At 34.9% G+C, this 23,930-nt stretch overlaps 1 protein-coding gene across 2 annotated transcripts; it reads right to left on the bottom strand.

Annotated features, from left to right (window-relative positions):
• Positions 1–25: 25 nt before the first annotated feature.
• LOC122332864 (ankyrin repeat domain-containing protein SOWAHC) lies at positions 26–22,280 on the bottom strand. Of its 2 annotated transcripts, XM_043230306.1 has the most exons (15): positions 22,016–22,280; positions 16,661–16,722; positions 15,301–15,540; positions 12,988–13,095; positions 10,610–10,666; positions 9,760–9,861; positions 9,605–9,616; positions 8,948–8,950; positions 6,660–6,680; positions 2,671–2,757; positions 2,563–2,565; positions 2,145–2,147; positions 1,243–1,315; positions 931–1,020; positions 26–668 (listed from the first exon to the last, which is right to left on the bottom strand). In XM_043230306.1, exons 1-15 carry the CDS (start codon positions 22,137–22,139, stop codon positions 484–486), a joined length of 1,170 nt encoding a protein of 389 aa, XP_043086241.1. In that variant the 5' UTR covers positions 22,140–22,280; the 3' UTR covers positions 26–483. The 2 variants fall into 2 exon arrangements, with proteins under 2 accessions (XP_043086241.1, XP_043086242.1); XM_043230307.1 differs by lacking the exon at positions 2,145–2,147.
• Positions 22,281–23,930: the final 1,650 nt, after the last annotated feature.

Here is a 23,930-nt window from a genome sequence, read left to right on the forward strand (position 1 = left end):
TTAAATACAAAATCAGTTTATCACACACACTCATATATACATATGTGTGTGTATTTATTTATTTATTTATTTACACACATTTATATACGTGGGTGTGTGTGAGAAATATTGATATATTATAAAATTATTAATAAGAATATCTAAAATATAAAGGATGAAAAGCATTCTCGCGGGCCCTTAAACTTGAGATTCTGACTTTTAAGTTTAAGGTGAAAACAAGGCAAATAAAAAGCTGAAGTTGGTCTCTATTTAAGGCAGACTTTTAGAAATTAATATACAGACAACAGTTTTTCTTAAACTTAAAACTTAAGTTTTTCATTGCTTATTGACCTTTAGCACAGAAATTAAGACGATACACTTATAAATCACACTACAAACGCCAATTAAGCTAAAAAGCTACTCAAACGTGAATACACCTACATCATACTATTTGTGCGAAGAAAGCAGCAAAGTGCGTTTTCATCTGTACACTATTCACAGAGTCTACCGTGAGAACTTTCTGGGTCTAAACGCAGGCAGCATGAGCTGATGAGCAACGGTCCTCTCCTCCGGCACGGGCGCCAGGTCCTCGGCCGAACCCCACTTCTTCATAGACTGAAACAAGGAGGCGATCTTCCTGTTCCTGCGCTCTCCGGCCTGGGTGAGGCTGTGGCACTCGCCGACTTCAGCTTGGAAAACAAACATCAAAGCAGCGTTAAGAAAAAAAGAAAAGAAAAAGACCACACCGTGCACGAAACAACACGCTGGAAGGGTGAAGACAAACGGTCCAAAACTGATCCACGAGGCACCCCGCGGATTCAGAGAAACCGCATGCCTGCGCTAATGTGGAAAACATCCTCAGCGCTGATCTTTCCACATGTGCCGCACACCAAACACCCTCACGCTGAAGCGCATATGCACACAAAAACAGGAGAATTGAGACCGACTCACATAACTCGTGCTCTTCTACTTGCGTCTCCCTTAAATTGAGGTAATGATACGCTAAGTGTCCACTGTAGTCCCGCAGATTCTCCTTCGCTCCTGCGAAAACACGTTCATGTTTCAGATGCGTTGCGTTAAGCGACTTAAATGTTGCTGCTTTCGTATTTGTTGAAACGTTGAATGAATCAGACGCAGTGTGTCAAGATGTTTTGGGGTTTTTTTTTTTTTGCTATGTTAATTTGAGTCCCATGCTTTAACAATAAAATTAAATAAATAAATGCACTGAAATGAAATGTGTGGTTGTGAGGAATGAACGCTCACCGTATGTCCTGACCAGCAGGTCAAATATGTGTCGATGACCGTGCAGCGCTGCGATGTGTAACGGTGTGTATCCCTGTAAGAATAAAAGATTTTTTTAAAGATATTTTAAAAAGTGTCAAGAGCAAGTGCAGGTTCAGTCCATATTTCATCCCATAACCAAAAGAGAAAAATAAATACATATTAAATAAAAAAAAAAAATAAAAAAATATATATATAATAAATATAAATATAAATATATATATATATATAAATATATATATATATAATATAAATATATATATATATATATATATATATATATATATATATATATATATATATATATATATATATATATATATACACATATATACATATATAACATTTAATTATACAAAAAGTATTTCATATTGTTTTATGTATAAAATATTTTACATTTTTGCACAATTATTAAGCATATTTAATAATAGTCACTGCTGTGACACATACATAAACATATCTATATTATATATTTTTTGCATAAGTCAAACAGAAATTTTACTAACAATTATTTTACATAAAGTGACATTATTTTCAGGACAATTAACCCTGTTTAATTATTTTTACTACTGTAATATGTACATAACACACACACAAACACACTTAAATAAATATATTGTATTAAATTCAATTCGCTAAAAATATTTATTTCAATTAAACAGAATATTTTACACTGACAAATATATTAAAATATATTTAAAAATTTTTGCAACGTGACATTTTCGCACACATCCATTTTCTTTTAATTTTGGAGTGAAAATGTTACTTGTGAGACTGACCCAAACAGAAAAGGTTTACTATTTGAAGCATCTCTGGCGACCAATCTCACCGCAAAACAGAAATGCAAAGGAAACGGACGGGGTGAAGTAAAATTGGACACTCACCCCCTAGTGCCCATGTCCCAATCACAAAAAACACAACACAACAGAATCAGAGAGTGACAGAAAGAAGAGAAGAGGGGGAGAGAAAGACGGGACACAAATTAACCGAGGTTACGGCAACAAAATCTAATGACAGAATCATAATTGCTCGGTAATTCAGTGAAATTGCTTTGCTCTGAGCCTGCTGTTGGAATACATGAAGACATTGTTTAAGGGAAGCTGTTAACATGACAGAGTTTGATTTATGAACAGGCATTCTCTAACAGCGCCCCGGCTTCATTTGCACAGCTGGGCACCCGCATACCCTTTCACGGGAGTTATGTCAGAAGCGGACGTTTCGAAAGCCGGACACTTTCTGGCAGCCTGGCACATGAGAAACATTAACCCAGGCGAGGGTGAATGTGAGGTGAGAGGTACTTACATGCTGTGAGAGAAGGAGAGAGGCACAGAAATGCGATGATTAGTGAACGCGTTTAAGTTTGGGCACGTAAAAAAAAAAAGCATTGATTTGTGAAGCGGCGGCACGTACTGCTTTTGTATTGATGTCAGCCCCGGCCTCCGCCAGCATCGTGGTCATGTCTTCTTTACCGTGTTTTGCAGCCCAGTGCAGAGCGGTCTGTTAGAGACATTCAAACGTAACATCACTTAACATGTACTCATTTAAATATGATTCATATGTAGAGACGGTTGCATAAAACGCATCGTTTAAACAACACCCTCATGTGCACAGCCTTTCTTTCATTCATTTTTTAAAAATGCTTTTGTTTTTTTTTTACATCTGAAAATCTAGAAATTGTGCAGAATTCTAAACACGCAGTCTGCAAGTAGGACTTTTTGTTATAATATTTACTTATTTTAAAATGCATTTTAATTCATGCTATCAAGAGATTGATTGCATTCCGAAATAAGTTTATGCTTATATAATGTGTACTGCATGTAGTTATTTTTATATTTAAAAGCGTGTATATTTATATACTTATGTAAATATATTCAATGTATAAAACATTTTTCTTAAATATATACATGCATGTGTTTGTATTTATATATTTATATATTTTATTTTATTTGAACATTTTCTTATATTCATTTTTAAATGCTTTTATTAAATTGGATGTAGAAATTGTGCAGAAAACTAAATATTTAATCCTCAAACACTGATAATAATTTTATTGTAATATTTACTTTTACATAAATTACTCACTCGTTCATGTATTCACCCATGTTTTAATTCGACATAACCTAGAAATTGTAAAATACTAAATATTTTCCATTATAACATCATAATGTAAATTTATTTGATCTCATTACATTTATTTGCTCGCTTTTTATATTACTACTTAATCTTAAAAATACCTTCAAAAATGACTTTTATATACATTCTGCATTTTTATGTTTTTCATATTTCGTTATTTGACTATTTTAATATTTCTTTATTAGACTTTATTCCATTCACTCGTTTATTTTTTTCATTATTTTTTCACATAACGAACTCGGTTGAAAGGATTGGTTTAACTGCATAATTTTCACGCTTGCGTTTTAATACATTTTTTTCAATAATAATGATTATTTAACCATTTAAACATTTAAAAAAATTAATTCATTTAAAATGTATAGAATCAATCAAATGCGTCGAATCATTTAACATCTTCCAAAATGAGAAAACTAAACAAAATAAGATTATTTTCTGTCTAAATCTAAAAAACAGCAGATTTTCAGTGGGCTCCGAGGCTTTTGGGCAGCGGGGTCGCTCTGAATCCCCATACAGCTTTGTTTGAGCAGCTTGTTTGAGCTAGCACACGATCGTCAAGCCATCTGATTCATCTTGTAATACATCATTTACACCCTGCATGTTCATTCTCTCCCACTAGGTAGATCCCCACCCCCCTTTAGCGCCACGCGGTGGAGCGGCCCGGGCTCCCATAGGCTGCCAGCGGGCCCCAGCTGTGCACAGAGGGTGTGGAGGGGACGGTTTCCTGCCATCTAATGGCGGTCTAATTACAAAACAACAAACCAGTGTGCCCACTGCGGGGGGAGCACAGGCCTGTCACGGGGTGCAAGATTGATGATGTTGGTATGACCCTCTGATGGAGGACCCACCCAGGCATCAGGTTGTTGACAAGGCCTGTCAGGAGGAGAAGGGGCCGCGCACCGCACACATGCACTCGGACGCCGGAGCTTCAAACGCGACCCATGGACAAGATGGGAAAGCCATTGACCTCAGCCTGAACGATACGCACCTCCTTTATCAAGACGAGCATGTGAAGTGGATTTTTTTAAGACGACTCTGGGTCAAAATCAGCCGTTCTCGTGTTACTGGACATTTTTAATCTAACTCTGATTCTATTTTTATTTTTTATTTTTAAGTGAACAATCTTTTTAAGTTTAAAAATGAAAGATTAAAAAAATAATTTGTTTGCTTTGCAACAAAACGTATATGCAGCAAAGAATAAAATACAATTCTGATCTGCATTATTTAACTTCAAATTTCTTTCTCACTCATTTTAATGCATTATAAAAAAAAGCCAAATAATTGTATCCAAACTAAACATTTAAATCAGTTCTCTGTGCTATATCAGCGGACACTATTGATTTTTACATCAATTTGTCAAATACTAATTTGGACTAGATATTTCTAAACAAAACTACATTAAAAGCACAAAATAATTATAGGAAGTAAACAAAATGAAGTCATGTGACAACAATATATCGCACTGGGCTGTTTTTAGTGTCTATGGCTCCGAATAGCTTACAAATATTATATCCCACAGTGCAATGGGCTTGAAGTGAGTTCATTAGCGTTTTGGCATCAGTAAGATTTTGTTAATTGTACATAATTCTCTTTATATCTGGCTTGTCTTTGTACATAATTCTCTTTATATCTCTTTATATCTGTCTTGTCTTGTTATCGTGTTGCACTGTAGAGTTTTTGTCACTAAAACAAATTCCTCGTATGTGCAAACATACCTGGCAATAAAGTGATTCTGATTCTTATTAATGATTTTACAAAACATCGATTTAGGCTTAAAGGTTGCAATCATAAATACAGAAAAAAATAATATTGCGAAATACTACCATTTAAAATAACGTTTTTCTATTTCAATATATTTTAAAATGTTATTTCTGCAATGCAAAGCTGAATTTTCAGCATCATTACTCCTGTCTTAAGTGTCACTATATATCATAACTGCATATTATAATATCCAAATTTGAGGTTTAAAACAGTTATCGTAGCTGAGAGATGCTGCTTGCATTTAATTTTCATAAATAAATAAATAAATAAATAAATATATATATATATATATATATATATATATATATATATATATATATATATATATATATATATATATATATATATATATATATAATATATTTTAAAATATATTAAAATATTAAAAATATATTTATATTTATATATTTATTATTTTTTATTTATGAAAATTAAATGCAAGCAGCATCTCTCAGCTACGATTATACTACCAAGCCTGATTCTGACAAAAGACGTTTTTACACAATGCAATTAAAAAAAAACGCAAAACTACACGAATAGTTTCTAAGAACTAGACCCAACTCACCGACTACATTCACATGACAACAGTGCACTACAGTCTGAAATCTATATTTGCATACGCATGCCATTTCATCTGTACACAATACGCATCGCATCTCCACTACTGAGTATTCTTAAGCGTGAGCTGTGTACTACGGGAGGGTCCTGTCTCCTGTAGGTGTTTCCAGTCCTGCCCGCGGGACATATTGTGATAGATGAAGTCTGGTTTCCCTATCAGCCGCTCTATTGTTTGGGCTGTCGCACCCTTGAGACGGATTGGCCGGCACACATGCTTGACTGACAGCGCGACAGGTCTCATGGAGGCTCGGCGTGACGGACGACGGCCAACAGGATGTGACGTCTCCTACCCTTGTTCCTCGGGTTCCTGTTTCGGCCTAGCGGGGAACCCTCAACTCTCACTAACCAAATAGCACCTTTGTGGCTACCATCGGGGCACAGGGGAGACATATTCACTGCGGCTTTTAAAGAAGAGAGATGGATAAATGATGTACTCACAAACTGGGCGGAGGAAGTCCGGGATACATCAGGAGAGGATGACGTGGCGGAGAAGAAGAGAAAGAGAAAGAGATGAGCGAACAGGTGGATTAACATTTACACCTGAAGTACGGCAAAGTTTGTTTCACAAATCATTCGGTAATGCTGATTGGCTGCTTATTATTAACAATGCTGCTTTCTATTTTTGTTCATTTTGCAATAGTCGTGTAACAACACAGCTGATGGTTACTGGTGTATAGTGAGATGTATTTACTTCATGAACAATATTTGAAGGCATACGTTGTCCACTGTATTTTAGTTAGGCTTTGCACGTTTTATGACAGTAAATGTTAGACCTTTTATCACCAGGTGGAGAAAATGTAATGAAACACAATGCGTCAAATGCTTTTTAAAAGTAAATCTCATGAATAATGCTTAAGTTAAAAAAAAAAAAAAAGAAGACAAATCTATACAAACCTAAAGACATCTATCTCCTAATCACAGTGAGGAAAAATATGTTCTTCACCAGAAATCCATTTTTGTATTGCAAAACAAGCAAAAAGACAAAATAAGAACACTTAGTTTACTATTAAAGCAAGATCCATCTATAGCTTCAGAAAGATTGACTTAAAGCAAGTTTTCATTCCTCACTGTTATTGTTTTAAGCATAATTATCACTTATTTTTGTACAATTTTTCAGAAAGCAGAATTTAGGATGATTTTTATTATTGGAAAACCAAGCCAAAGGAATAATATATATATATATATATATATATATATAATATTTATATATATATATATATATATATATATATATATATATATATTTATATATATATATATATATATATATATATATATATATATATATATATATATATATATATATATATATATATATATATAAATTTTTTTTTCTCCATTTTTTTTCCCCATGCAACATGGCATGACTATGAATTTAATATATATTCCACTCTGATTTAAGACCTTTTTAGGTTTTAATTTGTGGAAGGGTGAAGTGAGAAACCCTTTTAGTAAATAATGGCCATGTTGAACTAGTAGTTTAAATTAACTGTAATCAATGTAATGAAGTAAAACAACATGGTCACAGTTGACTAAACCAAGGGAAGGAATTAATAAAATGAGGAAACAAATTCTTGCACGGCGCTCTCATGAAATGAACTCCCCAAAAAAACAATGTTTTGGTTCAATTTCATTCAAAATGACGTCACACCAGTTAATCTTTGATTCCCCTTGAAGCACATCAGGGCCGTTATCTCGTTTGTGGCCAGAAAGCGAGCGGTCCTGCTCGAGTGGCTCAAAGCAAGGAGTGTTTACGCTGCATCTGAGATCGTGACTGTTTATTTATGGGCTTCACTGTGAGAGCCTCAATTGGAATTTTCCCCCAAAGGAGCTTCCAACGTGTGAAAAGAAAACAGAGATAAAGCGCGTCGTGTCGGGTTACGGGCTCGGGGTGATGTGTAACTTTAGCGACTGAGAGGCTAAAGGCGAAGCTTAACTACTTAAACTTAAGACTTAAACAATAGAAGTGGCAGAAAAGATCCAGGACAGCAAAAATGAGCATCCTTGGAAAAAAAAAAAAAAAAAAAAAAAAAAAAAAACTTTTGTTTTCTCAGACAAATTCTACTTTAAAGTTCGAGGAAGCTGAAATGTAATATTAAAATCAATTTTTTGTTCATTTAGTTTGGGAAATGTCAAGTTTAGTGGTGAGAGTCCAATATGTTTGATCAGCATTGATGCACTTGACTAATATTCTTGACAATAACTTCAGAAACATCTCATGTTTTAGCTCTATGTAGTGTTTTTGATTGTATTCAAGTCACCATTCGAGTGATTCTTTTCAGTGAGATTTCAGTACATATGCATATTGATGAAACGTTAATTGTTAAACGATTTTTTCCATAAATGGAGTAAACTCCATTTTTTTGTAACAGGTAAGATGCCCCTAAAACTATCATCTCGCTAGCACAGTCGTACTGTACCAAACCAAAAACCTTGGCACGCCGTCCCGGTCCAGGAAGGGGGGCATCAAAGCCACACGGGGGTCAGACTTACCACCTTCCTGGGGATTGTTCTCCAATTAATCCCAGCCTGCTCTATTACTTTCAGATTATCTTTAAGTGGTTGAAGTCTTTGAGGTGAGGCCTAATCTCTCCCGCACTTCAATGGCTGCCGTTGTATCTTGTCTGCACGGGGAAGGCGAAAGGCTTAGAGGCTCTTAGAAGGTGGTCCGACACGGGACAGTGTGAGAACTAGGGCCCAGGCAGGGACCACAAACACCGGCTCAAAGCTCTTAAGCGCACGGGGGGGGACAAATAAAAGGATTTGAGCTTGTTTTTGTGGGGTGAAGGAGCTAAAAAGCTATCTTTCATAATCCTACTGAAAATAAGCCTTTGAAATGCATGATCGGGGTTGAGCTCCGCTCTTTGGTCTGTGTTGCACCTGGGTACGAGAGTGGAAACTGTGGAAAGTCGGCAACCTCGCGACGAGCCAAAGGGAAGCGGCGGTCCAGAACTCTAGTTAACGTCACGCACGTCACTGACGAGCTTCTCAACGTTTACGCGCGCTGGAACGCACTCGATGAGCAGAAGTAATGACCTCAAACATAACGAAGCTTAAAAAAAAAAACTTGAACAAAATCGCTAAATACTATATTGCTGTTTTGAGTAAGAATGCAGCTTTGCAGCCAAGAAAACTCATTAGAAGATGCGAGCTTGACTTGGAAAACTAGTGAACTTACCCCCTTTTGGAATTGAAATCCAGGAGAAGTAAAAGAGAGAGAGAGAGAAAGAAATTCATTAATGAATAAAATTACAATGACAAACTTATTAGAAATTCATTCAAGACTTAGGTTTTGTGTATACTCCATCATCACCAGTTAAGTTTGGAAACATCTGCTTCCTTATTATGTTTTTTTTTTTTTTTTTTTTTTTGCATTTGACATTTTAGAAGATCAGTGAAATTCAATAAAACTATCAAATATCAGAAGTGGAAGGTTATTATTTAGTGACTTACTGATTATGTGTCACTCCATCAATGTTTCAAGCGTCATCCTACTTTTTAAACTTTAAGGAACTAAAAGTTTAGTTTTTTTTTACATATGTTTTAATAGTTTAAAACATTTAAATGATTGATTAAAAATTAATTCATTTATATTTTATTAATTTATTAACACAGTGTATTAATATAATTATACTTTATTAACACAACACATCTAATTTATTAATACTGTATAATTTATTGAAATTATTTAACATTCAGAAAAGTTCACAAATTAATTACGATCTTATGTTGTTTTTTTTTTTTTTTAATATCACGGGACATATTAATTCAGTCATGTCCCAACTTATACTTTAACTTTTACTGTAATTGCAGTGTTGACATGTTGCAAACTTACTGAGGTGAAGTCCTTTTTGTTCCGAGCATGTGAAAAGACCAAGAAACAATTCATTATTATAACCGAGCTTATGATACGAGATGCATGCATTCAGATTACATTCATGCATTCAGGCAGAGAGGCACTCAATGCGAGTAAATAGTGATGATATGTACCTTTTTATTGGCCAGGGAGGAGTCTTGCTTCAGGAGCTGAGTGAGGTGAGACAGCTTGCCACTGGCTGCAGAGAAGATCCACTCTTTCTCAAGAGGATCAAGCTAAGAACGAACCAAACAAGAAACATTTTTTACATCGCACTGAAATCAAATCTGAATTTTCCGTATCCCTCATATCACATGACTACTCACTTACAGTTTCACTACTCCTAAAGAGTCTGAAAAATGTTTTGGAAGGACGTGTCGGCATTTATTTAATCAAAAACAGTAAAACTGCAATTCTGTAAAATATCACAATTTAAAAAGATAAATATAGCAAAATGTTTTCTAATATGCTGAATTGCGGATCGAGAAACATTTCTCAGTATTATAAATGCTAAAAACAGTTGCACCGCTTAATATTTTTCTGGATGTTTTCATAAATGTCTTTTCTGTCACTTTTGGTGTCCTTGCTGAAAAAAAAAAAAAAAATGAACATTTTTTATCGATCTCATTCCACATGATACCAAACATTTACCTTGGCAAATTATTATTACTTTTTTTTATTTTTTTTTTATTTCATCAAATAGTAAAAAAAAAAAAGTGATGTGTTTATCCTACCAATCTTACAGAGACACCTGGAGTAACCTGAGCTTAAATTTCAAATTATGATATACTCTTTAATTATTTTAATGTCAAATCATGATAAAAGTTTATGAAAAAGTCTGTGAATTTGGTTTAATTCCTTTTTCTATATAACATATATCATATATAACATATAGCATTTACTGCAGTAACAAAAAATGTTCCTGTAAATATATAATGTTAAGTGTTTGTTATAAGGCAAGTTATGGTCAGTTATTACACTCACAGCCACAGCGGTGGATCCCAAACTGCCTCCACACTCGTCATCCTGCTCCGATTCACTCTGGGAAAGAAACAGGATTACATACGATTCACAAAATCACTCACAACACCACCTGTCAGCATCATCTGGAGCCCGGGGGAGTCAGTCTGAAACCGTACAGTTAGTAACGCAAATAATGCGACACGCTAAAGCAGGCGTTCGGGTTTGACAGGTTCCTCTTCCTCTTCCTGTACGAGCTGAGAGAAAGCCAGCGCTGCGAAGAACGAACAAACTCAAGCTAATAAACGACGTAAGCGGCCCAACAAAGCCATCGGGACGCGAACGGACCCCAGCAAAGATGCATCACAGCAAATGCAGGAAACACCCGTGACGCCGTTCTGTTTATCAGTACGCAGACTCGCGCTGAATACCAGAAACAAGACTTCCAGGGACGTTTACCTCAAAAACACAACAAATCTGATCTTGGAAACGGGGGGGAACAGTAAAAACAAAGGATAATTCCCCCAATTAGCCCTCTTGACAGGTCACACGGCCATAAAAAAACCCCTCAGAGGTGAATGATTGGCTCCAACGAGCACCAAATTGCTTTGCCCATGCCTTTTGTTTTTTTTATAATACGCCGTTTTACCAGAAGCCACTAGTTTGGCGAGCCAAAGCGATGCTCGATTTCTCTTCACGCACCGAAGTGTCAGTCAGGCTGATTAATGTGAGGGAAAACGGTCATTTTTTCACGGAGCACGCGATTGGCTAATTGTTTTCAGGACAGATGTGGAGTGTCCGAGACAGTGGGAAAACACTCGCACTCTTTCATATGGGCTACACCAACGAGGTCTCTTTTCCTAAAAAAAGGCCGCGCGATGTTTGTTTACCTGTGCTTGAATAGGAACCAAGCCAGAGACATTTCCCTTTCGACACCAGAATGAAAAGAGCGGGCGAGCGACTGAATAATTGCGTGTGCAATTGTTATTTCTTCCATGCGACGAATCGCCACAGCTGTGAAACCGGAAAGGCAGTGACGAATGCGTCCACGAAAGAGGTTGGCGGCGCTGTAAAATATTAAAAAGATCACATTTTATGCAGATGATTTCAGCTCCGACGCACCGTATGAATAATTCTCGCGAAGTACTTGCCCGCTTCGTCTCACTTCTTGGAAGGAGCTCTCAGGCGTGAAGAGCTTTCGAGTGCGAATCTCTTCCACTTAAACAGTTTAAACAATGAATGTTTTAAACTCCGAGAGCGAACTATAAGACTCTGTTTACTCGTATCACTTGCACTTAAATTAAATATTTCAAAAATGCAATAAAAACGGCATTAAAGCAGATTAAATCGTATATGTTTTCACGTCATGCCATTGGCCTTTAACTAGCCGCATCTCTGCAGGTTAATCTGCATACAAATGTTGGCAGGGCACAGATGATCATTTTCTCTATAATGAGGTGGAGCATGTTGCTGTTTTGCACAAGAATAGAAAGCCGCATTCAGATGCAAATGAGCGTGTCTTTCATGCTGTCACCCCTGGCTGAAATAAGGTCCTTTTAAAATCCAGCTATTTATTCTGGCGCCACCTTTTGGTAAGTCCTAGCATTACAGATATCAAATAAGACCATCGTTCAGGGGTTCCTCAGTTGCTGTGTTAGCTCTGGGGTGAATGATAAATAAGGATGTACAAATAAGAGCAGCGACACATGACAAACCACCTTTTTTCACTTAAAAAACATCTTCACATCCTGTTTTTAAATATTTAGTTAATAGTTTTTAATAATAGTTTTTATATACACACACACACACACACACACATATATACCATATACTGTATATATACACATATGCACACATACTGTATACTGTATATACACACACATATATATACACATATATTCTTTCCATTTAATTAGCTGATAATTTACTTCAGTGAAATTACATTATACAAATTACAGTATAATTAGTTTTATTTACCATTATATTATATTATTACTGTCATAATATAATTGTCATATCATATGTTAATATTGTAATATGTATAAAATAATTAGTGATTATTTATTGATTATTTATAAATGATATAATTTATGATTAAGATATAATATTTTATTCTGGATGGTAAAGGTTTTTAGATACTTCAAGGCCAGGTTAAAGCATCAAAAACTTTTGATTTTAATATTTTAATCATGTTAAATCACAAAAGGTATATTAAAGTCATCGTCTGTACGAAATGCATTTTGTTTTGTAAAGTACATAGAGACATGGCATGTTCTGGTGCTTTCTATGACAACTAAATCATTACAATCAGTTCCATCTCAGGCAGAGCAACAGAAATATCTTAAATAATGCGTGATGAATCCCCCAAAACAAATAAGGTAGTGAAGCTACTTGACTCTAACCTTCGACCCCGAATCCTTGTCGAGTTCATCTTCTCGGTCCGAGGCTGAAAGCTCCTCTGGTTTCTCCTCCTCTGCTGCCGCTGGCGGCGAGAGGGTGCCGTCCGCCTGCTAATCACAAGAAAAGCAGAAGTTACACTTAACTGTGCTCAAATCAGCTGATGCTGACAAAAACACCAGGCCAACGGCCACACTCATTCTCAGCAGACATAAATAGCAGAAATTCGCTGCTCCTTATGACGAGATCAGGAAGTAGGAAGATTTTGTTTCCATTGCTCATCAATAAATGCAGCTACTTCCATGCTTGTCATATAGCAGGCTGTATCTGTTGAACAGTTTTCTAGACACAGTTTTAAAGTGACTGAAATAAGCGCTAACAGGAAATTCACACTACTGCACACGCCGAGTGAAAACTGACACTCATCAACAGTGTTTTGGCAGAATCTTCTATCAGTGTCTCTATTATTATACACAAAATATATATTGAATTTTTGTTGTAGTAGTAAGTGTATTGCTTCAAACTTGTTTCAGTTAGTTAGCAAGGAAAGATTACAAACCAAATAAATAAATACACACAAACACTTTAATATACCTAAACTTTATTTATTTTTTATCAGCGATTAATGTTAAAAAATATGAACTCATAATGGATATTCTTATGATGTTTAAATACTTTTCACATAAAATTTGTACATTTTGAATAAAACTTTAGCTTTTTTATTAGATTGATTTATTTAATTTTTTAGGGTATATTTATATATATATATATATATATATATATATATATATATATATATATATATATATATATATATATATATATATATATATATATATATATATATTTTTTTTTTTTTTTATTTATTTAATTTATTTAAAATAATTTTCCCCAGTTAGGTACTTTTAGTGCTTCAATAATGTTGCTGAGAGGCGATTGTTTCAAGTTTTTCCCCATCAAATATTAATCATTTTATTTCAGCTTTAATTTTAATTAACTTTATTTTAATTTTACTTTGCCCTATCATCAGCTCACAAACTGAGGATGAATATGCCTATAATGTTAACCTTTTTTCGAGAGATAAACCACTTTTTCACATTATAAGACCCTCATAGACTTGCACTAATAGTTGTGCTTACAAATCATAGCAATGTGAAGGTTGTGCCGTGACAGTTGTTTGCGAACTTAAAAACTTCACAAGAGTATTGACCAAGTCCAGCACACGGAGAAGCAAACCTCACAGGCTTAAACGATCCAAAGATGCTTCAAGGCATCATAGATAAGCGAAGATCATCTTAAAACCCTAGCAAAAAAAAAAAAAAATAAAATAGCAATTAATCGTTCCAAAAATGAAATTTCACATGCCCACTATACTTTCCACTTGCCGGAAGTCTCAATATGCGGTTCAAAATAACGCCTTTAACAGCTGAAGTCCTACAGCTAAAGATAAGGCAACCGAAACACTACATTATCTGCCGTTGACAAGCGTTCTCTTATCACCAGCTGCTGATTTAATCCAGACTAGAAAAGCTTCAGCAAACAGTCTGAAGAAAAACACAGGATTCTGAATGATATCCAGGAAAGTGATTAACAAAGACCCGAGTTTCACAATTGGTGCGAACATGTCAAGCTCGTCTAACTGAGACTATGACACATGCTAGGACAACAATAACGTCTCACACTGAAGCAAATCTTTTGATGGAATAACGTCGCAACGCAGAACACTTATGAAATGCTGTGGTTGAATCACTCCTCCGGATTCCTCTTTAGTTCTTGTTTCTCCTTCTTCTTTGTTTTTTTTATAAAATCATGTCATGATGCGTCATGTATGACAACACGAATCACTGAGAAATAAAATAGGTTCATTTGATGTTTACTCCTCTTAAAGAAACAGTTCACCCGAAAATGAACAATGAACTTTCGGTGAATGGGTGCCGTCAGAATGAGGCCGATAAAAGCAGTCACAAATCCATCAATAAAGCATTTTAACCTTACAACGTTACAACGTAAAGTTCATAATAAATGACGCTTAATAACAAAAAGCCCATCCCATGCTGTCCTCTCACAACAAAATCCACCGACATATCCGTTTATATCTTCTTTTGGACTGTTTTCACTATTTATGGACTATTTCTTCAGGCGAGATGATTTCATGGAGAAAGCGGTATTATTTGAATTATTCGAATTTGAATTATCAGTATTATTAGAATTTGACAGTTTGATGTTAAAAGCCTCTTAATTCCATTCCAAATTCCATCTTCATTTAATACTGATCCACGATGAATGAAACAGAACCGTTATGATCAATAATCACTCACATCATCTGTATGGGTCGGTTTTGGTGCCTCTGTGACTGTAATCATGGGTCCTGAGCACCAGGCCACCATCGCTGGTTTCTGAGCGGTCGGGTTACGGTTCTGTACTGGACTGGCGACCCGGAGATCATTTTGTAGGTTTGTATGAACCAGCTTGATTGATTCTCCTCCCTTCCCAGCTCCAGACTCTCGCTCTTGCATTTGCTGTCTATACTTCTTCTTGAGGACGAGATATTTCTCTCCCTAAAAAATTAAAAAGGAACCATTACCTTCATTCTGTTACTTTAAAAAAAAAAAAAAGACCTCCTGTGACTACAAATATGTTTTGGGTTACCGTTAAAACACAATTATTATTATTATTATTATTATTATTAACAATTATTAAAACAAAATTAACTGTTTTTGTTAAATAAATGCATATTTTTATTTAGCAGTGATGCATTAAATTATAAAAAATAATATATATATATATATATATATATATATATATATGTATGTATATATATATATATATATATATATATATATATATATATATATATATATATATATATATATATATATATATATATATATATATATATATATATATATATATATATATATATATATATATATATATATATATATATATATGTATATATATATATATATATATATATATATGTGTGTATATATATATATATATATATATATATATATATATATATATATATACACACATACATTATAAAATTTATTTCTGTGATGGCAAAAAAATAAATAAATAAATAAATATATATATATATATATATATATATATATATATATATATATATATATATATATATATATATATATATATATAAATAATTTATTTACTTATTTATTTATTTTTTGCCATCACAGAAATAAATTAAATTTCAACAGAAAATTTAATTTGAAATTGTAATACATTTTATCAATTTATTACTGTTTTATATCAAATAAACGCACTCTTTGGGAGTACAAGATATAGCCTTCGAAAACCTTACTGAGCCCAGACTTATGAATGCTGGGGTATGGCTGGAAAACAATGGATTACAGTTGAGAACAGACTGAAAGTGATCTCATCCGAGGGAAAGTACACACGTAGGACAATGATCCAAGATCATAAGGGTGTGGTGTATAGTATTAATGTGAGAAAGTGTAGACTATCCCACTCGCTCAGTAAATAATGAATCATTGTGGGAATAGAGTCCTCTGCGACTATTCTTCAGAGACAGGGAATAAAATGTGGTCGTGTCACACATGCAAAAATGTCTTAATGATTATATAATTAGACTGATGGAGGAGTTGATTCGTTTAAACTGTGCAGTAATGATTAGACAACGCATGTACTCACATTCTCAGATTTCACCACCGCGATTCGATCAATAATGAGTTTGAACTCTTCTCTGTATTTGGCTGGAGGGAAAAAAAAAAAAGAGATTAAAGTGTCATGAGTACGTGTTTGCAAACATTTCTACTGCACGTCTACCATCTTTAGCTTAGGTTACCCGTACAATATATGACCTTGCATTCGTTCTTTGCTTTATGAATCTGCACTCAGCATCAGAAAAAAAAGCTAGAATTAAAACCTGTATGGCTTTCTTCTGTGGAACACAAAATGAGTTACATTTTGCACTGAAAGGTGCTAAAAGGTGACGGAATCAGCGTAGCTTTAATGGAATGGTTCACCCAGATATTAAAATTAGCTGAAAATGTACTCATCCTCGTTTGTCTTTTCATCGCAACAGATTTGAAGAAATTTAGCATTACATTCGCTCAACAGCGGATCCTCTGCAGTGAATGGGTGCCGTCAGAACGAGAGTCCAAACAGCTGATAAAAACATAACAGTAATCCACAAGTAATCGACTAAAGTTTATCAATTAATATCTTGTAGTGAAAAGCTGAAAAATAAATAATTTAAACCATCAAACTACTCCGTAATTAATAATGATGCTTCCTCTAGTGAAAAAGACCATCTCCTATTGTCCTACCGTTTTAGACTTCATTACGTTGCTCGCAAATGGTGTTTGATCTGTGCATATGTCTCTCCTTATTTAGACAAGAACACTTCTACATTGGAGGACTAGCTGGAAGCAAACACTTTAACGAAGGAATTGTTTCTTACAAAAACACGTCTCTTTTCCCTTAACAAGATGTTCATTGATGGACTGGAGTGGATTATTGTGATGTTTTTATCGGCTGTTGGACTTTCATCCTGACGGCACCCATTGGTGAGCAAGCGATGCAATGCTAAATTAAATTAAACTATTTTGCTTTGGAAAACTCATCTACATCTTGGATGGCCTGAGAGTAAATTAATCAGCGAATGTTCAATTCTGGGTGAACCATTTCATTGAAAACATCATGTCCTGATTTGAGATTGAAACCAAACCTTGAACGCTTCTTTATTGATCGATTTGTTCTGGCTGTGTGTTTTTGACTGGAAAGATTAGCTGTGTAACGTTTGGCACGAACAATGGACTCTGATTCTTGGCCTGTGGGAGTTTGTGATGTTATGCAACATCACTTCAGCACAGACTGACTGCAGCAGTGAGAAACCAGAAACTGGCTCCAATTACTATACAAGAATAGAAAATGATTAAATGACAGAGAGGGAGGAGAGCGGCACAAACAAATCCATCATTACTGTTGTGCTCATATGCCCTTTCAACTACCGTTCCCAGTGGGTCATCACTCGGATGCCCCCAGCACTGGGTTAGGGTTTCATTTAGATCCCAAGAAGATATTTTCCCTTTTTAGAAAGTGAATCATCATTCAGTAGCGGCTCTGACGGAGTTCGCTCAGTAAAAGATTCATAAGACTGATTCAAACAAGTACCTGCCAGTTCTAGAACGAGTTGTTAAAAGAACCGAGTCATGAGAGTCATTTGTTCACGAATCGTATTACACAGGAGGTGCTAATGTATTGACGTATAAACTAATTTTTAATGTCAAATATGCTTTTAATAATTGATGAGCTTACGAACTAAAGATGTTTCTGTTGATCAACATTATAAATATAGTGATACAATGAGCTTTGAGATGGAAGTTTAGAAAGTGAATCATCATTGAGTAGCGGAGTTCACTCAGTAAAAGATTCATAAGACTGATTCAAACCAGTAACTGCCAGTTTTGAGAACGAGTTATTAAAAGAACCGAGTCATGAGAGTCATTTGTTCGCGAATCATATTACACAGGTGGTGCTAATGTATTGACGTATAAACTAATTTTTAATGTCAAATATGCTTTTAATAATTGATGAGCTTACGAACTAAAGATGTTTCTGCTGATCAACATTATAAATATAGTGATATAATGAGCTTCGAGATGGAAGTTTAGAAAGTGAATCATCATTCAGTTGCGGCTCTGACGGAGTTCACTCAGTAAAAGATTCATAAGACTGATTCAAACCAGTACCTGCCAGTTCTAGAACGAGTTATTAAAAGAACCGAGTCATGAGAGTCATTTGTTGGTGAATCAGGCTACCCAGGTGGTGATTGTTTGTTTTTACTTGCACAGCAGAGCATGAGAAGAGGGAGTTCAGGAAACGCTGCAGTAATGTGTCATGTCTGAAATATGTAAACACAACGTATGAACCCCATGACCTGAATTTGAGGACATACATGTTTCATATTTCTGACATGGCATAAACGCAACATCAAAAAACACTGCTCTAGTTGTAAATCTGCGTGGTCCTGTTCGCTTTTTATATTACACACAGGCTTCCGTTTGCAAAGCTGTTTTACTCTATCCCAGCTGTATTTTTTTGTGAAATAGTTATTTTGTTGCCATGGCAACGGACAGTTCAACGCTAGAATGTGGACCACTTTATTGAAGGTCATCATGTAAGCTCGTTCTGAAGTATTAATTTTTCAAACATTAGTATACATATAACAAATATCTCACAACACATATTTCATGCATGCATAGTGTTTTTATCTTTAATATGCCGTTGAACTGTAAATTTAATCACTCTCACCCAAGGCATCATAAAAGTTCATAAAAAAATCTTTATATTAATCAATAATAAATTAGTGTATTATACATCATATATGTAAATACATCAAAATATTAAAATACCTCGTTTTTTTTCTTCATTTTATAAAAAACATCTTACAATTTTTATTTTAATCAAATATTTTATTTTAAAAGTGTATTTAGATTTTTTTTTTCTTTTCTTTTACACTTGTTTGCACTGTTCTGCTCTAATAGTATCTTATATTATATTGTCAGTTACTGCTTTTATGAAATATTTTACTCTTTTCGTGTCAACAAACATTCAGAAAAGTAGAGTGGGGATTTTCTTAAACTTTCAAAAGCATCACTTTTACATATTGTAATATATATATTGGGGGTTACAAATGAGAGCGACTTAAACTGGACTGTGCCAAACAGCCAAAATATATCAGGACTGGGATCTTTAAATAGAGAATGTACCCTACACAACCTTTCCGTTTTCCTGCCAAGGGAAAAGACAGGGATGACATTGCAACACAGCATCCACAACAACAGGAAACCTTAAGGGAAGTCGACACTTAACGGTCGCAGTCCGCAAAATTCCTGTCATGCTGCTGAGAGGCACACAGTTTACATTTCGGAGCGAATTTATTAGCCGGAGCTTGCCAACTACACGAGGATCTCTATGTTCCCACACAGAATATAGCAACTGCCCGAGATCCCTTCAAAACCACCATCCTAAAAAGGACTGGAATCATAATATCTCCAGAATTAGAGCATGTCACGCAGGCTGCTGTGGTAATCAAGAATAATTATGATAATTGGTTAGCTATGTCAGATGGTACCAGATGAAGGCAGATTTTGAAACCTCTGTACACAACTGTACCGGCACAGCTGGACGAGGCATTATAAGCCATTACGGATAATTGTTACATGCGACACATGTATGTAAGATTAAATGCAACATCATCTAATATAATTACAGTTTAAATGGCTTATGAGAACATCATGTTTTTATTTGGCCCACTTTGCTGCAGCCTTCTTTGCTGACACGCTATCGAAGTTTTACATTAATATTTAATGTTCGTAAACAAAACAATAGCGTTCAAACTATATTTGTTTTCAGTGACAGATGCTGTTATCCGTAAAATGGGATTTTAAAGGGACAGTTCACCTAAAAATTTAAATTATCCCGTCTTTGAAGCATCAATTTGTATGTGATTTTCTTCTTTCAGACGGATCCCGTCAGAGATATAATAAAAATTGTGCCTTTGAATGGGTTTGAATGGGTGTTGCACTTACGAAAGACGTGAAATAACGTGTAAGTAATCGTAATGGGCTTCGGGGGTGAATAAAATCGGGGACAAACCAAGGATATGTAAAGAAAATTGTAGGATAATTTCGATAAAAGCCAAGAGGAGACCGGTTTTCCTTTGCTAAAGTAAGGAAACGATGTTTCCTTTGAAACTACATTTCCCAGAGGCGCACGCGCGGCGCATACATCCACATGCTTCCGGTTTTCACAGACGTGAACAGAAAGTGCTTATTAAGTTTGAAATATGGATATTAATCGTACAAAAACGCATGGGTTCGCTACAGGAAGACTTAATTAACTGCCGGAGCCCCGTGAGGGGCGTTTTATCACGAATACGCGCACGTTATTTCACGTCTTCCGAATTGTAAAGGCCATCACCCATTTAAACCCATTCAAAGGCTTTGCGGGGTCTGGACAGTTTTTATTTTAAGTACTCCGACTGGATTTGTCACATACACCTAGAATGCTTCAAAGGTGAGTAAAAGACAGGATACTTTCATTTTTGGCTGAACCATCCCTTTAAGCCATATTTAGAACATAATAATAATAATAATAATAAAAAAACTATCAGAAAATGAATGGCCTAAATTTGCAAAGACAAGCATTTGGCAGCATTTACAACTCTAAAAGTGTTATCAAAATAGTATCCCATGCATTTCATTCAATAGTTAAATTTTTCACAACTTCAACTGTTTTTTTCATATTAATATGAAAAAATCATAATGACAATGAAATAATAACAACAATATATATAACAGGCCTATCATTACTCAGATGCATAGAATTCGGATCGGTTTAGTGCATTACATAATTCGATCTGAACTTATTTTGATAAATACTGGAATATGAGTCAAACTGCAAACGACGCAGTGAGTGAATATTGCATTTAAAACCTCCCTGTCATGGTTTGGGAATGTGGAGGCCCTTCCTGAGGGAGCAAAGGAAATGACAGAATTCCGTGTGTAATTCTATCTGTTGGTAGCTTTTTAATCTAAAGCAGATGTTTGCCTCAGTTGCTTTAGTTTGTTAAAGAAACGAAATGCGATTCATAAAGCGAAGCGAGTTTTTTAAAATCTTATTTTAGAGTTAAAGATGACTGAATGTGCTGCCAAAAGTGCCCCATTAACGCTGCTAGCAACTTGACTGAATTAAAAGGTCTATTCTAGCGCGGTTTTCTTAAACACGGGTCCACGCGTGCGTCAGTCGCGTCGCGTTTGCGCGTCAAATTAAGTGCGTTTTACGAAAGCGATTTACCATAAGGATTCTCGAGACCCCACACGTTCTGTTTCGTTCCGTTAGGCTAGCGTTATTAAACGCAGAACGCGTCTGTGTGTGTGTGTGTGTGTTTTGCTTGCGCGCGCGCTTTGCGTCGCGTCGCGTCGCGTCGCGTCTGCAGTGAAGGCAAGGCTGTAAAATGCCATATTCCCATTTACTCACCACGCAGCTGCAAATCGCTATGGTTTATAAAATGCTTATATGTTTTGGACAGATCGGAATTTTTGACTTTTCCTCCCGAGGAACAGATGTAATCCAGTAAAGACGCTTCACTGATCTCGCCCATCTCTGTGAGGGAACCGAAAACAAAAAAATATATATATAGTTTTCACGGCAGACGGGATGCAGTCGCGATGGGCTCTTCCCGAAGATGCTGAAGCATGGCTTCGCTGGAAGCCGAGCTAATTACTGAAGAAGAAAAGTGTACACTGACTGGCCAAGTTCACTCCACCCTTATTTGCAAACAGAACCGCCTACAGTTAACCCTTTGTGCCCCTAAGAATGAGAGAATTGATCAAGATAAATCATTTTATTAATGACGGGACACTCTGTATAAACGCACGCGAAATATACGCTATAGGAAGATGCAGACTTTTTTGTTTAACTAAAAAAATTACTGAAAAAGACATTAAGGGCTATACATTATTATTCAAATATCAATGAAATGAAAACTAAATGTATACAATAAAAGTAACATGAAAGTAAAAAGTAAATATAAATATTTTAAATTGAAATGTTTTTTTTAGATGTTTTCTGAAGATGTATAGGCTATGTGTGTGTGTATATATATATATATATATATATATATATATATATATATATATGTGTGTGTGTGTATATGTGTATATATATTATATATATATATATATATATATATATATCATATATATATATATATATATATATATATATATATATATATATATATATATATATATATATATATATATATATATATATATATATATATATATATATAAATGAAAAATATTTTTATTTTTATAATTTATTTAATTATATAGCCTATAAATCTTAAGAAATACATATTATGCAAGTAATCAAGCAAGGAAAAACAAAACCTTTGCTGGCAGATGCCATTGGGGCACGTTGTCACAAAAAAAACTTTCCTCTCATGGGAAATGTTCAATGCCTTTTCGTAACCAAAGACAAGACGGCCGCTGATATCCAGAGCTTTACAATGAACTATAGGCTTTATTTTCACTTGAACTGGAGCGTTCCCAAGGTGTTTAATGACTGGACATTTGGCGAGGTCGGCTGATGACGGCTAGTCCCATGCTCAACCATTAGTCCGTCACGCTTATTTAGCTAATGTATGTTTGGATGAAATAATCTGATATGGATTTGGGTTAATAATCAAACTCTGTTCTCTTCCTGTATTTGCATTTAGAAGGCAAAATAATTCAATGTTGCATGTTATCTTTTTACTTTGGCCTCGGGGATTTGACATCTGGTAATCTGAAGGTATGAACTACAGTACACCAGATTAATTGCAGAAATGGTGGTAAATGCAACCCGTTTACATCACAACTCTACCTCCCTTCTCACTAGCAGCATCTGGCATCTCCATTTAATTAAGTAATATGCTTGTCATTTCATTTTCATGTGCATTAACCCACTCAAAAATACAATACCGCAATGACAATAAGCTCCTTAAGGCTGATACAATAACAGTAATCTCGGCAAAGTTGTTTTTATAAACTGTGCCGTATGGTCACTTTCATTTTTCAAAACACCTAAGTAATGATCATGAGCTCGCAGACATATGTTACGTCTAATGGGACAGAATCAGAACAGAAAAACAGCTTAAATATTAAGCCAGGCAGAAGAAGAAGAAGAAAAAGAAAACTCAGGCCTGGTTTCTTATGGCTTATGAATTATGTGAACTTTATTATGAATAATCATCGGTGATGCTTTTTTGTGTTTTATTTATTATAGTGCATATTCAATATACAATTCCCATATTATAATTACCAACTTAAAGTATAAAAAAAATTAGAGACTGGTTCCATCAAAGATATATATTTTATTATTATTATTTTATTTTATTATTTTATTG

The sequence above is a fragment of the Puntigrus tetrazona genome, unplaced genomic scaffold, assembly GCF_018831695.1.
Source record: "Puntigrus tetrazona isolate hp1 unplaced genomic scaffold, ASM1883169v1 S000000148, whole genome shotgun sequence".
Classification (NCBI taxonomy): domain Eukaryota; kingdom Metazoa; phylum Chordata; class Actinopteri; order Cypriniformes; family Cyprinidae; genus Puntigrus; species Puntigrus tetrazona.

Excerpts from the sequence above, each read along its gene's own strand:
- LOC122332864 (XM_043230306.1), bottom strand. The coding sequence starts at position 22,139 with ATGGGCGAGATCAGTGAAGCGTCTTTACTGGATTACATCTGTTCCTCG. Across the intron at positions 16,723-22,015 it reads TAGCGATTTGCAGCTGCGTG|CCAAATACAGAGAAGAGTTC; the intron begins GTGAGTAAATGG and ends TTTTCCCTCCAG. Across the intron at positions 2,758-6,659 it reads AGATAGATGTCTTTAGGTTT|ACCGCTCTGCACTGGGCTGC; the intron begins GTATAGATTTGT and ends TGTCTCTAACAG.